General features: G+C 39.0%; 1 protein-coding gene across 1 annotated transcript in view; it reads right to left on the reverse strand.

The window, feature by feature from the left end:
• CAB39 (calcium binding protein 39) overlaps window positions 1-18481 on the reverse strand; it is a 43502-nt gene that overhangs the window by 17514 nt on the left and 7507 nt on the right. The window contains exon 2 of the mRNA XM_065639924.1: window positions 4873-5029. Within this exon, the coding sequence (XP_065495996.1) occupies window positions 4873-4986 (114 nt within the window). The 5' untranslated portion in view covers window positions 4987-5029. The remainder of the gene's footprint in view (window positions 1-4872; window positions 5030-18481) is intronic.

The following is an 18481-nucleotide window of genomic DNA, read 5'->3' on the forward strand; positions in this document are numbered from 1 at the left end:
TAAAAGTAAGATGTAAGTAAGTAAAATAAAGAAAATACTTTTTTCTCTATTTTTATCAAAGATAGGAAGAGATTATTTAAAAATAAAAAGAGACACTATGAAGTCACGTATGATTGTCAGATCAGAATCAGCTGCATGTCTCTATAACTATGAACCACTATGGTCTATTCCAGTCTCTAGGATATTTCACCAATATTTCCAAAATTTACTATTTCCTTAAATGCTAAGCAATGCAAATACCAAATACTTCATATAGATTTGTACAGCTGGAGTATCTGAGTTTTACCAAGCAACACTTGCCTCTACCTAAAGAAACAGTAGAAAAAGAACTCATGGTTAGTCTTTAAGAATTTGAGATGAGCCCAGCAGGCTCCGGGTCTATGGTCAGGGGTTCTACCCACATTGACAACGCAGCTACATAATTTGCACTATGAATTAAAATATCCATCAAAAAGGTAGCCTAGCTATAATTTTGAGCCTGTACTTGGTGAATATTTTCACTAGACTAGACCGGTATCTTTCATAAGTAACAAACACCACTCTATTTAAATTGATTGGATTTCAAAACACTTACAAAAAACATACAAATCTGTAAATATATGATTATCTGCGTCAGTTCCACTAGTTTATTTTACAGGCCAACAATGACTACATTCTTTTTCAGCAGATATCTAGCATGAAGATATCATTCAAGAGCTAAGATCAGTTAGAGAAGCATGTCGTCTTCTCATCCATGACTTTCACAGGAAATCCCAACTTCACCCTTTGGGTACCAGCCCCATGCAGCAGACAGGGCAGCTCTCATAACCTCTGGCCTTCTTTCAACCAGGAGTTAATTGTACAAATACGCATAACAAACTCAAAATGTTACTGCTTTGTAAATGACAGCATCAACTCACTGAATGAAATGTGACCTACACCTATGGCAACATGACATAATATTACATTTGGACAGCTGAATCCAACCAGCATATGGCTTTAACCCTTACATTGAATATACTGTCCATTGTATAGAGCTGGTAACTTAAAGGAGACCAACCAAGCCTGCAACAGTCAACCCGCAGGGGTTAACAACATGGTTGCCACAATTATCTGAAAGCCAAAACCAGAGCAGTTACAAGCAGGTTAACCCCAGGTCAGAGGGTAGGGAAGAACAAGTTGATGACGTGAGTAAATCTTTACCTTCACGACAGTAAATGCGTGCCACAAAACTGAGTATAAAAATAAATGCTGATGTCAGCCAAAGAGGAGAAAGAGATGCAAATAAGAGACTCATTAATGGGCTAGATCATGGGTAGGTCCCATTTATATGAAGGAGCTTTCCTTCTCATTCCCTTCAGCCCCCCTTTCTGAAAAAACACAAGTAATGGGCGATAAGCACATTCACAGTCATAAAGCACTTGTCGTTTCAAGTTTCCCTTCCAAAACACAAGCTGCTGCCTGTGTCCCGAGCGAAAGGCTGCGGCCAGCGTGCAGCCGGAGCTGCGCCGCACCGGACACAACGTCCAGCTCTGACAGCCACTCCGCATCTCAGCTCCCAAGCAGGGACCACCAACTTCAGGAACATTTCAAAATGACCTGGAGAATTACCTGGTTCATTGTTCTCCAGTACTCACAGAGCTCAAACTAAGGTAGATCAACATGCAACTAGAATTCACTTTTTGAACTGCAGGCAGAATGTTTCATAAGTGAACAAGATGCATGATGAACACTACTGTTGTTTTACATCTTTTGCTTTGAAGAATCTCTTCCATTTTGATTATAAAGAATGTACAGGAACACACACTATCCAAGTTTTAAAAACCTTTTTTTCTTACATTGATTTTTCTTCCTCTCACAAAACATTAAAGGCTTTAAATTTCAGTCTAAACACTGAAAAAAAATGAGGTGTTCTGTTCAACCATAAGTAATTCCACTTTTAATTTCTAGGGAGAATTATTTGTCTAATTTTCTTACAAATCTGTATTTCCAAGTGTGTTAGGAAACTGCCGAAGAGCATCCTCTACATAGGAGCAAACTAAATATGTTCTTAACAGCATTGTCCTGCTACCACATGGTAGGAAATAAGGTGAACTACACATAAAAAAAACCCCACTGTGGTACTGCAGTACAAAAATACTAGTTTGTCTCTGGAACCTCAGTTGGGCATAAGGTATAAAACAAAAGGACATCTACAATTAATTTCACTTTGTGGAAGAAATATTTTAAACAAAAAATAAATTTTGAAACATTCAGTTCACTTCAACATGTGCTGAATTTTTTTTCATCTAATCTACATACGCACTTCAAATTATGTTCAAGAGTAAAGAAAATATGTAACTATGCGTAGTTAATTTTAAGAAACAAAGTACTGTAGGAAAAGTAAACATTCCGTGCACCCAAAAAAGTGTCTTTAGCACAAACAGTAATTAACACTGAATTATGTACCATGCTGCTTAGCCTTGGAAGTTTATTGCTGTTATTTGACAGGCTACAACAGCACACCCTTGGATGAAACAGCAGCAATGGAGCAGAAATTTCTGAGAGAGACAGTGTATATTATACAAGTCTAATCACTAATAAAATGGAGTTATAAAAAAAGAAAACTCTGGCATTTTTCTCCCCATTTCCTAAAGGGTAATAATTTTTGTGCTTTATACGCAGTGAGTTTTTCTATTTCTGTTCCGCTACTAGCCACAGACCTCACCTTTTCATCAGAACAGAATTCCTCTCCAAAGGAGGCTGGAAAGTTACATTGCAGAAAGGATCATAATAATAAAAGGGATAGTGAAAGATAAAAATACGCCTAAATACATGTACAATATTGTCTTCTTTTTAATAATGCCTACTGCTCAGACTCTGGCTGACTTTTAACTCCAAAGTTACTCCAGTAATTTCTACAGACTGCACAGCAAGAGGGCACAAATTCAGAGTGTTTAATCAGAGTTGCACTCTCAAAGACGTGATGACTGGTCCATAAGGTATTGAAGAACTTTCTCTATCAAAGAACACCTCTATCTCTAGGAAACAATCTGAGAACCTGAGATAAACTGCCACAACCACAGTTATCTTCACGGACGTTTTGGTTTGCCAATGAAACAACTATATCCTGAAGAATCTCTGTATGGAGATGCAGACACTGTTGTGAATGCTCAGATTCATCAACTGGTCTCCTTTGTGAACGAGGATGACAGAGGCCAGCACTACCATATCCAGCTCAGTCTTGTGAATGTCAGTATTTAACCCTGCTCACATTTAACCCAGAGAACATGGGTTGCCCTATTTCCTTCGAGCAGAATGTGTTCCTTTCTATATGACACAGGAGAAACAACTCCACAGGCTTAGCATATTCCTTGTGAAAGCAGCAGCCTCCCATAAATGAGGTCTTTAGAGAAGATGGAGGTATGGGATTAAAGGCCAGTAAGAAGCAAATGGTACATAATAATCTTCATCTACAGCATCAAGAACACAGGCATGTGATACAGCGCACAGCTATGCACAATGGAATGAAGCTGGCCTGTTCCCCATTAGAGGTCTAAGCAAAAAGAAAAAGATGACACAAAAGAGATTTCAAGATCAAGCCAAACCTCCAGGAATTAATAATAAGGCTGAGATGAAGAAGGCAGAGCCGTGTCTCATAACAGACTCTTCAGAATGCACCTACCACTCCTTTCCTGACAGATGTCTTCATTAGAGATAGAAAATAAGCAGCAGCAGATGAAAATCCTCCCAGCCTCCATGCAGGCCTGCATAACAGGCCATAACATTTTTCTCTCCAGCAAGAGAAAAAAAACCATCAGAGAAAAATTCTGTGGTACAATGCAAGAGACCTGGAACATACCACATGCTGGCATTGGGGTAGAATGCACTGATTCCAAAGACTATCAGGATCAAGATGGCCATTCGGTTAAGACCCAGATTCCCTGCACTTAAAGCAGCAGTGCCAAATCTAGGTGAAACACACTGCTTAAAAATACTGGTGAACATGAAAAAGACTGAATGTGAAAAAGACTGTGACTTAACTCCTACACATGATTCTGTAAGGATGCCAAGAATGGCACAGAACAGTTAAATAATGCTGGGAGAGGATCCAAGGAGGGTATCACAGCCTGCTTCAAAAGCTGGTAGACTGGTGAGGAAGATGCTTTATTTTCTTTTTTTGTTTGTTTATCTGTTTCATTTGGTGCTTCGTTTTGGTGTTTTAAGTATTGAAATCTATGCCCTTGTGCTAAGTTTACCAGGAAAAACTTCACCTAAACAGTAAATACCCCTGCCATACAAGTCACCAGGTGGGATGCAGCTGCACACAGGCTGAACTTGAAGGTAATTTTTAGTAAAGCTATCGAGACTACTAGTTGAGAAGTAAACTACAGTTGACAGGTTCAGATCCTGAAGTAGCACTAAAGGAAACTGCACTAGCACAGGAACTTTCCACCACATCTTCCTCTGGGCTGAAGAAAAGGTAAGGAAAGGTAAAAGTATAACCTCTACTGACATCCATGGAGACACAAAGTTCCTTGGTTTCAGTAACAGACACTCTGCCCTATCAACATTTGCATGGACAAGCACAGACAGAACTACTGTACAGTAGTAAAGCCACTACGGTGGACACAGGCACCACAACACTGTACAGCTGTGAGCTGCTTAATAAACAATTCAACATCCTACAGTTCCAAATCAAATTATTTTAAATATCATGTCAGCTGCCAGTAGCAGAAAAATGCAAAAGCAACCAACATGAAACACACCTGTTCAAAGGTACGTAATAACTTACCCTTTATCACAGTAAAAAACCCCAATTATTAATTCTTAATTGATTCAGTTTCAACAGCTGTAATTGCCTTTTTCCCCCCTTTCAATTACTGTCTAGCAATAGGAAAGTCTCAACTGTACCTTTTCTGCCTTTTTGTCAGAGATATCTTGCTTTTCTAGAACTGCCATACTTTCCTTCAGGTTCTTCACTATGTCTGCAGGAGACTTGTGAGACTTGCCAAAAGGGAATGGCATGATTGCGACCCACGAGGTTTTCCTTCTACAGCTCCTGCTTCACCTGAAAAAGGAGGAGAAAAAAAGTATGTCAAAAAATAGAAACACAAGGTCGGTATAACAACACACATGACGATGAAGAGAGTAGCAAATGTATTAGTATGTGGAATAACCATCCCTGAAAGTTCAACTAGAGCTTGCCATGACAAACTTAAATGCTTGTGTTTCTAATTCATTTAAAACACAAGATACAGCATCTAAGAACTCACATTAAGGTTATTATCTTACGCTCCAGGAACAAATTAAAGAGTACATTAATTATATCCAAAACCACATACTGTACAAATGCCACATACGGGCAAGACTAACAAGGATAAATTATTCCAGTTAATGCTATCAAGCAAAATGCCTTCTTACGTTAGGTCTTTGACACACGAGCCATCATGTCTCAGTGGCTCTGTAGTGACTGTCCAGGTAGAAGCTTTTACCCACATTCATTCCATAACAAATGCAAAGCAGATGCAAAGCCTGTGCCTTAGCGCGGGAGCTACGAGCACGATGCAGACGAGGCTACAGACGGCGGCTTCTTCCCATGTCAGAACACTTGGTTTGTCCTGGCTGTTTTGTATCAATCTTACTGTAACTTCATGCTGAAATACAGCCTCACCCCAATGCATTTTATGGGAAACAAAATTTGCCACCAACAACAAGGATGTAAATAAGGCACTTGAAAACATTAAAACCATAGACCTGGTATGTATCTTTTCAAGAAGACGAAACTTCTCTTATGGGAGCAATTTTCCTTCCCTAAAAATATTTGGTTCTTGAATCCAAATACATTAATTCCTCTGTATATTTACATATATTTGCTTTTACACATAAACATATACATATTCACTTCTGTGTACAAAACAGAAAAGTGTTACTAGCACAAATGAGCATACAAAGCTTTTGTTACTAAGCATATACACCCCCATTTACACAATAATAAAAACTGACAAGTGAATTCCATAAAGCATACCTCTAGAACTCTAATCTAGACAGAAAAGAACAGGAAATCCTACATTAAGAATGCTGACAATGCTACTTCTGCTGGACACAAAAGACAGCTGAAGCTGACATAGCGGAGTTTACACCATCATTACAAAGAAAGGATATTACCTTGAAATTTAGTAATTTCTATCTCCGTACAATGTCCATGAAGTTAGTAAAAAGTCAACCATAACTAGTACATAATAAAGTTTCTTATCTAATACCACACACCTTGATTCTTGATTAAAACACCAGCTCACTCACCGTGAACTCCAAAACGTTAATCCTGATCTTAATCAACCATGTTTTGATCGAGAATTAAAAATACCAATTTGATGCTATCTTTGAGTTATTATGATTTTTAACACAAGTTGAGCTGGCACAAGGGCAACAATTTAAAGGTGAAGACCAGAAGCACGCAGATCTCCAGCCAAGAAAATCTCCATAAATAGGTATTTCAGATAACCAGATACAGAGGTTATACCTTCCCTGTTCCATGCCTGCAACTGACACAACACAGCTGACAAAAAGCATAAAGGTAGGTAGTTCTTAATCAGATTACTTTCAGATAAAAGTATCAGCACGAAGGTTGAAACAAGCCCTTCCACTAGCTGTTTCCATTCTTATATTAGATCATGAGGACTTTCTGTTGCTTTTGTTTTGTACTATAATTGTCTCACTATAGTAATCTCTCGTTCACCATCTGCACAAAGAAGGGGTTGTAACACAGAAAATACAAATGCAAGACTGGTACCCAAAGAGATAAAAAGCTGCCCATGTGTCATTCCTTGGACAAAAGAATTTTATGCCTCAACTTTGCCACATGTAGTGGAACAGAAACCTACCTTTAAGAAAAGCGTGACTACTCCTTGTTATTTAATGACAATGTCACGGCATTTAATACACTGTTCTATGAAAATTACAGTATTTTCACACAGGATTTATTTTTCTAGAGATAGGTATGAAAATAAGTGCAATTTCCCCACAACGTAGATGACATACCTCGAGCACCACAGTAACATTTGAAATGTTCCCTTTATCTCTCCCTTTCTGCCAAATTCAGATGAGCCCTGAAAACAAAGCTGGATCCTTTCACGCTTGCACATCATCACTGATAATAACAGCATTTAACAACTACTCAGCATATTCATTCTGGAAGATGGCTATGCCCATGTAACAGCAGGACTGGCTCAAAAAATTGCTAGTCTTAATTCCTTGGATTATGTGTTAAAACAGAATAAAATCCAGTAGGAATCCAAACAGTTATTTGAAAGAATAAAAATATTATATGGAATCAGAAAATATAGTATTACAGCAATATACAAAGAAAAGAAATCAAAACCAAGAAAATATCTCTGTATACTCATTTTCTAGATCAGAACTAAGATGCTTCTAAACTAAAAGACTACATGGATAACATATATAACATAGAAATATATAATAATGACAAACAACAACCCTCATGGTGTGTCAAACATCTAGATTCACAAAACTTGATTTCCCTCAAGTTAGTGCTCAATATCTTCTTTAAATTAAAAATAGTCTACCACTAACTTATTCATGAAACCTTCCAGGTCCTGTATAAATCAGATACGCCTACATACATACACAAGTCATACACGAGTTTTATTCTATGTACTAGCGTATCTAACAGAAAATAATCAATTAATAACAGTTCATTAGCATATATTTATACTAGCATATATTTATACTGAACATTTTTTCCCAATTCAGGTAATTTCCTGTTTAAATTTCTCATGAGCACTTCGGAAAAAATCAGGCAAGAATGCCAGCACCAGTAAGAAGGAAATCCTTGATTACTGAAGGTGACAAATTTTCCTTCAAGGTATTTCATTTATTATACAAAATGGAATAAGTGCATTGTTTCTGCTATTTCAGTTTGTTACTGGAAAGAATGCAGTGGCACTGCCGGGAACATTATGTGGGGCCTCAAGACCGAAGACCCCACCAACCCTGACGCGAAACTCTATTACTGAAGAACCTGTGCCACATCTTGCTAAGAAAAAGCAGTAGCAGTCCTTTGTTCATCAGAGCTGCACCTCATGCAGCAAGAACACAGGCAGGCTGTTCCCTCTCCAGCCCTGCAAAACCACCCCAAGCAGCAGCCTGTGCACAATAGACAATGACAACATCTGTGTGGGATCGGAAAGAACTGCAAGCACCCGCATCTGCAAAACGGGAAAAAAAGGAAACAACATCAAATGACATTTGCTGTAAATAAGAACAGACCTTACATCATGTCAAATGATAATTGTTTCACATTACTAGCACCTGGCAGCCTTTCAAATTCATGATAAAATTTTGATCATGGCTTAAGAAAGCGATCATGGAACTTTCGAAGAGTTAAACTGCACAAGTAAATCGACAGTTCTGTGCTCTGCTGGGCTGCTTTGCTTTATCTTACCTTCCTAGAAACCTCGCTGCTTTTATCCATTTGTTAAAAGAGGCCATGAATGATATTACACAAACCTCAGGCTTTCTTAGGCATGCCATTTTATTTCATCGTTATTCAAGCATGCCAAACCTAACAAAATTAAAGGTCCTCAAAGCACTGGTGTCACAGCCACATTTAGAAATCTTAAACGACATTATAAATCCAAATGGACTGTCAAACAACAATATGGCATGCAGCCAAACACCCAGAGATTTCAGCACGACTGACACAGAGCGGCTGACACACACTCGGGCACACTGGGACATTTGGACTTTTGTGATAACAAGGGACAGTAGTCCCGCTGTTTCACATAGTATATCATTTCTAGCTCTGTCAATGCAGTGTGCAATCGTGCACAGTTTGCTTTATGTATAAGGCTTTATGGTTTTTTTCACTGCATTGACCATACAAATCAATTAACATCCAATTTCAAACTAATGTGTATCATAGATAAGATTGGGTTTTTTTCAAGTAAGCAGGTAACACTTAAAAGTGTTTCACTGTAAGGACAGCCCTCTTTCAAAAAATTGCTGCAAGAACAAATACAGGAGCATGATACACAAATCCCTCTCTTTTAATAAATTTTAATTCTCTGCAGAAGAGATTCACTACCCTGGAGTGTAATTGTTGTGAGAAAATGTGCTACCTATTATAAGAGTAGAAGTATGTGCTACAGTGTAAACCCTGATTACTTAACAATAGAAGGGATTTTCAGTGGTGGTGGTGTGTTTATTTTAAATAAAGCATATTGCAAGATGCTTGCACAACTATGTTCAAGATAATTCTGGTACCCAAGACTCATGACTGCAGTGGCACGTGCAGAGTTACTCCACAGACAAATAAATTGCCAGCGCTGAAGTCTCGGCAATGCAGGCTTTTAAAGCTATACTGAAGCTCAGGGAACATTAGCTGTATAGGCAAAGACAAAAAAAGCAAAGTCAGGCTTTCTGCTTATCACTTACCGTGAATTACTACATCATAAAAAACTTGTAACTTTTTTCCTCTGTGTAGAACTATAATCCATAAATAAAGCATCAAATTAATTCAAGTATTCACATTATTCCAGCTCAGGGGGGAAAATGTCCACCTTTCCCCCATGCAAAATGCTACTTAAACAACATACAAAACACCTACATTACCAATTTCGTGAAACAACCTGGTACAATAAACTCAATTTCTTATTCTTTTGTAGGCTTCCCAGTTTAACTGCACTATATTAAAGGTAGATCTTGTTGCCTTGTTCAGGCACAAAGAGTTTAAGATGCTTTTAGTAAGCTCCTAACAAGTAAAAGAGGAGGGGGAAAAAAAAAAAACAAAACACAATTCACTTTCTGGCTACAATTGCACATGTTAAAAAAAAAATCCAAGCCTAGTGAAAAAGCACATGTAACACCCAGTTAATGTGCACATAAAAAGAAAACTGGTGAAGATCAAACAAAATCAATTTGAATAACACCAACACATTAACAATAAGGTTCCCGTAGGGAGGTCCCATTCCCCCACTCCCAGCAGCGGGCTCCTTCCCCTGCCTTGACAGCAGGGCCAGCTGACTCGCCCCTCAGCTGATTCAACCCACTAAGCTATCAGAAACCAAACACGTAAAAGGAAAGTAAGCAATGAGAAGTGTGAGGAATGTAAAAAAAGCATCCCTTTGACCTGCAAATAGTTGTGAATCAGCACTCTCATGATCTCACTGGAGGGGCACTTCACGGTAAGGCGGGAGCCAAATCAACCGCAGGGCTGAAGGGGGAAGGTCACACTCCCTCAGTTATTTGGGGTGGTCGGATATTTGTCTGAATGCCCAGAATGCTGACTGAGCCCAACAAAATGGCAGAAGAGAAACCCAAACATAAATGGGGGGGTGGGAAGAGAAAAAAAATAAAATATTTCTGAAATGTTCTTCAGAGAAACCAGTACAAGGCACTCCCAGGTGTGAGGCAGAGCCAGCCCAAGAGAGGAAGGCGAGGAGGAGGCTGAAGGGCACAGCATCTCCCCCTCATCTCCTCCAGGGGCAGGGAGGCTGCCCACCACTAACCCCAAATCCTCAACATGTGCCAGCTACATTCAACAGTGTTAATAACACATGGGAGATTGACTTAAGCAAATACAATAAAATAACAATAAGTCTGCAAAGGCAAAATACCCAGATTCACAATAAACAGTTGGGTTTACTCTGTATATGCATTTTTAATTGACAATTTATCAGTCTATTCCTGAAAAAACATGCTGCATCTCGCCAGAGAGGCATGTTTGTATTAAAAACATAACGCCATGAGCACGTGCTTGTCCTGATAGAACTGATTTCCTCTCAGAACCTGCTCTTTTGTTGTATGCCTCTTGGATTAACAAGGATCATTAAGCCAATATTGAAACCAGTAACATAAATCAGTTTTCATCAGGCCTTATTGTTACAAGCAGCTGTTAGTTCAGCCAGAATTCACCGCTGTGAAGGCTGGTTAGAATGATAAAACTAGAAATAGATCAAGAAATTATGCATTTTTAAAAGCACTGCCTCACTCTCAGACATGCCCAGCATCCAAAAGCAAGAATGACAGCCACTCCTTTGATCCAAGAACCATTTTTTATGCAAGCTACCATGCTGCTTGGGAAAAGAACATTCAAGCACTTCAAAGGCAGAAGTAGACATCATATTAGCTATTCAGCCCTCTTGTACAAGATTACAGAGTTTTACTGGTTATCTGAGTATTTCGCCATACTTTAGGTACTGTCTGTACTTTCCGTAAGCGGCGTGAGCGAGAGGAGCAGCAGCCCCTGCGCTGCAGCAGGGCCCGGGCAGCGGCCGGTCCCACTCAGAAGCATCCGAAACGCCAGCGCCAGCCCAGCGCTGCCAGTCCTGGCTCTAGCCCGTCCTCCTGAAAGGCCTTACCGCTTCTCATTGCACGAGTATAGCTGACCCAAGGCAGCATCCATCATTTCCTTCAGGATATTTAAACGGGGTACTCATATTCATCATTAAAACATTCTTCCACACTTTTCACGTGCTGTTGTCTACTACATCTTTCAGTGCCCTGGTTCTGGATGTGTAGTTTCCCACTAGATTAAACAATTTTCTAGAGCCTCAGCACTGTACCAAAAACATTTTTTCGGTTTTCTTTTTGATATGCTAAACAAATTGAAACATGACAGCCTCTCATTTAAAATTCATGTCTAAATAGCGTAGTTTACTAATACAACCTCCCAGATAAAACCTTTCTATCATGGAGGAAAGGAGACTGATAAAGAGCAGAAGCCACACCTCAGTCTATTTCAGGGCTCCAGCATGAGCTAGTTAGTATAACCATAGCTTTACCTGCGGAAGCACACCATTAACAGAATGGCTATAGTTGTCAATGGTAATTCCTACCAACTGGCAAAATTTAAGAGTATACTCCAGCTCTAAGGCACTTTTGCTGTCCTCTAAATACTTCTGCACACCTTTTCAGCATTTCTTTCAAGATAACTTTAAAACGCGGATAGAAGGACTCAACCAATTGTCTCACATATAAGCAGTAAAACTTTTGACACACAACATGGCTAAAGTAGCCAACGATCTGCTTGGGTCTCTTGTGATATTTGGTGAGGAACATAATTCATACATGTAAGTTTTCTTTCAACATAGGCATGTTCATCTCATCCCTGGCATGTCCCACCCATCACTGAACACCAGCATCTTCCTTAAAATTCACTATTAATTTGTTCTATTAAGTCTGCAGCGTATGAAAACTTTAATCTGATTCTAAAGCAGTTTCACAACTTTGCATCACAGAATCATTTGTGGTGCTAACCACTTAAAGATTAAAATGGAAAAAAAATCCCCTACCTAAGAATGGTAAATTCTCTGCTGTAATACAGATGAACAATTAAGTGAACAAAAAAGATCAATTCAATGGATTCAGAAAAAAAGGAAATTGGAAAATAAATTTCTACATAAAAACGAAACACATCATATGAAACATCTTATGGCTTTCTGAAAATTTCCAAGGAATTAAGAGCCCAGCAGTTCACAGCCCTGCAAATGCCAGCTGATTCCTTTCATCAAGCAGGCTTCTCTCTTGCCATTCAATTACTGATCCTTCTGCCTCTCCCAGAGCCTATTTCTCCAGCAGACACCTGCACCATGTGGGGGAAAGAGCAGAGCACCCACTGCCACCAGGCTCTACAAGCTCACTGCAGCCTCCTAAACCACCTTATACTTGGCGACTTGTAGATCATTATATTCACTGCAGTTTAACACACAGCTACAGAGCTTCTGCAGAAACTTAAGTAGAAATAGGTTTTAAATAAGGCTGCTGCTTCAGAGGGGCTTCAGAGATCCAGAATAGGCACAACAGTCTGTTAATACTAATGCTCAGTGTCTGAGATCCCAGCTCTTTCTCCATATTCAAGGAAATCTTATGACTCAGACTCTTTCCCTGGTGTACTGTTTAGTTACCCCACCCATTTGTTTCCCCACAAACCTTACTGCTATATTGCAATATGGTATACAGACAAGCATGTAAATGCCTCACCTATTCCTTGGTAAATATATGTTTTTAGAAATAGTAATCACAAGTTTCATCACAAAAAGTAACTACTATCTCTAACACACTGCACATGAAGAAAGAAAAACTTACTCCAAGTTTCAAGAAAAATTGTCAGACGATGTGCCCACTTCTGGCCAAGTTGAGGTTCAAATAATTTTCCCATAACCTGGCATTACAGTCAGCCCCCTGTTGGCTCAGATGCCTTTACTGCATCATCACAAAACCCAGAATATTTGTTACATGACAAAAAACACTGCAATTATGTATGTGCCATTCTACCCACCCTTGGAAGCAAAAATGCAAACCCAAAGAGTCTCCTCTGTAACTGCTTCTATTCCTGAGTATAATTATTCCCATTCCTTTCCAGAGGTTTTCCCTTTGCATCAGATTTCTGATACAGATCTAAGGGTTAATGTTGAGAGTGAAGAAGTGGTAAAAGTGAAGGCAGAAAGTACACTGCAGTTCAATCTCTGACTTCATTTCACATAGTGCACTATGGTCTACAGTTAACGTGGCCCAATAACTAAAGACAGCTGTACGAATATCAGAAACTGCACAAGCGAGGCACAGGAAAACCTACTAGCAACACAACATTGGCATTTAGTTTTTAACCAGAAATCTGGTGCAATAGACAGAGGAAAAACAGATTATCTAACACATGAATTAGTTATGTAAGGAGGATGAGAATCCTACATACTAGCACAAGATAGGATGGGAAACGCACGTGCGCTTTTTGGGCGTTTTGTTTTGAAGAGAAGTTGAAAACAATTAAACTGTAAGAATGGTCCTGGGATTGCTCCAGGTGCAATCCTCTAAGGTGCCATTTTCTTTAGATAATTTTCCCTCAATAAACAAAAAACTACACCGGCCATTCTCTAGAAGCACAAGTAACAAAGGTAGGGAAAAAAACCTACAACATCAAAGTATTAAGTTAATGGGTTATTCAACAATGATCGAAACAGCTCAGGAACATCCTAAAAACATTGACTTGAGAACTGGAAGATATATCAAGGAGTATCCATTTTCCCTAACTGATGACTACCAGCCCCTACCATAGGTAGGGTATAACAAATTACATCAGTCTCTGCTTTGACATATTACACCTGCTAAGGCTTCCCTTCCAAAATAATCAATTTGGGTGTTCACAATTAAAGACTATTTATGTTAAACTACTGCACAATTCACCTCAGTCCCAGCAGCCCTTCAGAAACCAGCTGAGATGACATGCAATCAAGCATGGGTTTACTTTTGTGCATTAGTTTGACATAACTAGGGCAGAAACCCAAAACCAACAGGCACGGCAAGCTGTGCTGCAAAAAGATGTCAAGTGGTCAAACTCCTGGGAGGTGACTCTGAGACCACAGACGACTTCTCAGTTCTGCCATTTTTACCTTTATGGAGAGAGCCCACTGGTATGACACAAAGATTAAAATGTGAATTACTCTGAGATCAACTCTCATGAATCCAAGCTGATTCTTGCCACATGAAACCGAAAGAACTTGGCACATTATTCAATGATTACGTATCTCTTCTGCAAAAGGGAGTTCCTGACATAGCCTAGGGGAGTTATATACTGAGTCACAGAGAAGGCAGGAGAGAACAATCAATAAACAACTCAGAATCATGACCCCAACATTACTGTGAACCCTTTCCTTCTCGTTCATTACATCCTCATTCAGTAAAGGGAAGAAGGTGTTCAAGAGGTTTTTTTTTTTCCTTAAATTATCTCTTACCTAGTACTAGGAGCTAATGTACAGGAAATATCTGAGCTGATCCATAAGGTCACTATCCATTTGACAAACATGCTTGCTGTCAAACTATTATTCTGCCATGGTCCCCGGCACTTAAAATACAGTTTTGATGACAATACAAAGGGTTTACTGACACAGCTCTGTTGGTAAATCCTACTAGTGCAGATACAGCTTATATTAGTTAAACCACAACCTCTGACCACGGTAACTGCAACCATGCCAGGGCTTTACTGATTAGGTACCTTTACAGAGAGTGTTCTTTCCTTTACACTGACAATCAACACCAGTACCACCATAAATCAAGTGTCAAGTATGATTTTCCCAAGCTAGCTGTATGGAGGTACCTTTAGCATGGAACTTTTACCCGGCTTATTCTCAGATGAAAATGCGTGCTTCTTCCCTAGTACGCTGTACTAAGGACAATACGGCAGATGGGGAAATTGCACAAAGATCAGCAAAATCCGAGGCTAGCCAGCAGAAACTTCTCTTTTTCCCTAAATACTCAAGATCAAGAATCACTTGAAATAGACCAAAAAAAAAAAAAAAAATCAACACATTATAGGCCAGAGCACACACAGATACTCAGATATATACCTCATTGCTACCAAGACACCAGTGTGTTTGTAAGAAATACACTTATGAGAAGTAGCTGCCTGAAGTTTAGCATGAACAAAACTGTCACAGGTTCAGGAAAGAGAAAATACACTGATAATATTATCTCCCTTTTCAACTAAAGTAGAAGTCATTACTGAATTGATGATCAAACTGTGTGCCATGATAACAAAAAATAAAAACAAACAAGCAAACAAAACAAAAGCCTAAATGACAATTCATTAAATTCTCCCAAGAGAAGAACCAGCCACAGTGATACAGAAATTCCACATCAATAACTTCGAGATCACAATATTCCTAAAGCAGTTATAAAAAAAAAAAAAGTGTCCCTCACACAGTTCCCTCAAACCACCTCTGATTCTCCTGCCAGTTCACATGTTTGGTCTACATCTTCAAAGTCACTAATAGATTTGACTTCTGACACATAAACCACATCGCACCTCAACTGCCAAGACAGGTGTGTTCCTTTGGGGCAAGGCAGATCACAGAAAGATAAACTTAAGGGCAGAGATGATGCATACCAGGGTTAGGAGAACTCGCCATGGCACAAACCTTCAGGAGAGACGAGGCAAGAGCCAGAACTTTTAACACCATGCCATCGTATTTTCCTTTTGTGGCAAATATTGTGAGGCAGAGGGAGAAAAGTTTCAGTGTAACCTTGAACTCCATGCTATGAAATGCTCTGCAGCACAGGAATCAAGAAGGAGGAATGATCTAGATTGTCCCCTAAAACGTGTCCAACCTCCTGCCATGCCAACCTAAGAGTCCTTCCGATGACCCACAGGTTGACAGTCCAAAGACCTAAGATACAGCAGGATATGTCTGCAAACACACTCTGAAAAGCCAGGTATTCCTGAAAAAACGATGTGAAAGTCCTTTTCCTTCCTGATGCCACCTGAGAGTTCCAGTTACTGGGAGTTACTTGTACATTAAATGGAAACAGAATAGAAACGTGCCAGATGTCTGTGGTGATCCATCAGATACACATACATGTTACATTTCATCTGGATGTCCCTCCTGGGAACAGTCGAGTTATCTTTCCAGGCAGACCCCATCATGGCAAGCAAAATTCTCTACTTCCATCAGAGTCACAAATACAAGAAAATAAACAGCTTGGGACAGGCGGGTAGGAGGTCCTCATAAAAAGTTTAACATTCAAATTTATTCCAATAAAAACTCCAAGCGAAATACTTTACAGTTTCTGCTTGCCAGAACTAAGACAGGTTGCCCAGAAGTTTCAAGAAGCATTTTTGCATTAAAAAAAAAAAGGAGGGAATGGGGAATACCACAGCGGAAAGATACCTTTCCAAAAGGAAGATTTCCCAACTGATTTTACTTCAAAGTAGCTAGCAATAGCTATTGTAGATGTGATTCTCCAGAAGGTTCACAAATAACCCCAGCACTGTTTACGTTTTCTATATAGGAGTCAGCATCTCTCCAGCAACACGCCAAGAGGACCACAAATGAAAAATGTTAGAGGGCTACCAATCTACTGACGGCAAGTAAAAAAAAAAACTAGGCTTGTAACAAGAAGCAACTAATATTACACCAACTAACAGAGTGGAAAAACTTGGAGGGACAGAGTTCCCTTATCTGACCCGCTAAGAAGAGCTGGACTAGAAAAAGGAACTGTCAAATTGTTTCACAATACTAAAATAAGAGCTCCCAACTTCAACGCCATTACTGTGTAACACTACCAAGAGAAAATTAAACACCACCAGAAGAAGTTGTTATCATCTCTACAAGTTTACCCAAGGAAAGATCACACATCATCTTTGCAACTACTGAAAATACTGTTCCAAAGGACAGCAGATCTTCCAAAGGGCTGACACCAGGCTCAGGTGGAAATGCTTGCATTTCAGCTGATAATTAATAACATATAATGTAGAATTATAAGTATTTCAGCTACATCAGTATCCTGTCAAGTCCTTCTCTTTCTTAGGGCTACGTGGGGGAAAAACAAACACACACCACACTTTAAAATGGTTAATTGGTGCAACATCTTAACACTAATTTCATTTAAATACGGGATTATAAAAAGTACTTTGACAGGAGTTCACAACAGTATAATGCCATTGCTTTCTACATCACCAAAAAGCTTCAATCAAACAAGAGTCCTTAAACAATCAACTACTCTAGAAATAAAAATTTGCAGCTATCAAAATTCACAGCCTTGGTAAACTCTGAAGTTATTCACAAATTAGTAAAATGATAAATTTAAGGAGCGGGTAAGGTTATGCTTTCAAGATCCTGTGGTCTAAAACTATAACCTAAGGCTTGACTGCAGTCAAAACATACTATTGGTTATAAATTCTTTAAAGTTTCTGAAAATAACAAAAAGAAAAGGCATGCAGTGACAATTTTGGAATCTGATCAACCATCCATTAGACACAGAAGTAAATCAGGGGACTTCACAGAATTCAGATATCTATTAAAATAATGTTTTTCATTACTAAGTCAAACAAGATTTATATAAACAATGTGAAAGACTCAATACTTGATTGCTTTTGAAACTATTGAGATTTCACTTTTAGCTGCTAAAATATAGACTTTAATTTTCCCATTCACAATCACTTTAAAATTAGTTTAGTCCAGTTATCTAATTGAGGGACTGGATGAAAGGCCAGATTTTCTCAGCTCTGGTATAAATCTTGGAGGCATGAATTCACAACACTGAAAGTTAGAATACCATAATAAATAGAAGTGACAGGTTGTAGAAACTTCTGCTGTACTTATTAAGACTTTTCGATGCTTGTAAGTAATTCTGGAAGTTAAAAATAACCGATTTAAGAAAGGAAAGATGCTGTATTTCTGGCCAACAATCCTTCCTCTTGTTTGCTAAAGAGCTCAAGAACGGCTAATTCTAAAAACACAGATTTGACATTTCTTCCTAGATTTGATACCATTAAGTCCTCGGCTTGCGTTAATATATGAGAGGCGGCTGCCATCTACTCTGCAGATTCCAACACCTCAGCTGCAGCAACGCTGAGACCTTATTCAGTGTAATTCCTAAGGGAAGAAAAAAGCTTTGCATGGTTAGTCTCAAAGGAAAAAACATCATCTATCTTCTGTTGGATGGACCCTATAAATCTGTGCTTACATGGCTGTTAACATTTGTATTTATATATATGCATACATGTATA

This window comes from Caloenas nicobarica, chromosome 8 (genome assembly GCF_036013445.1).
Source record: "Caloenas nicobarica isolate bCalNic1 chromosome 8, bCalNic1.hap1, whole genome shotgun sequence".
NCBI lineage: Eukaryota > Metazoa > Chordata > Aves > Columbiformes > Columbidae > Caloenas > Caloenas nicobarica.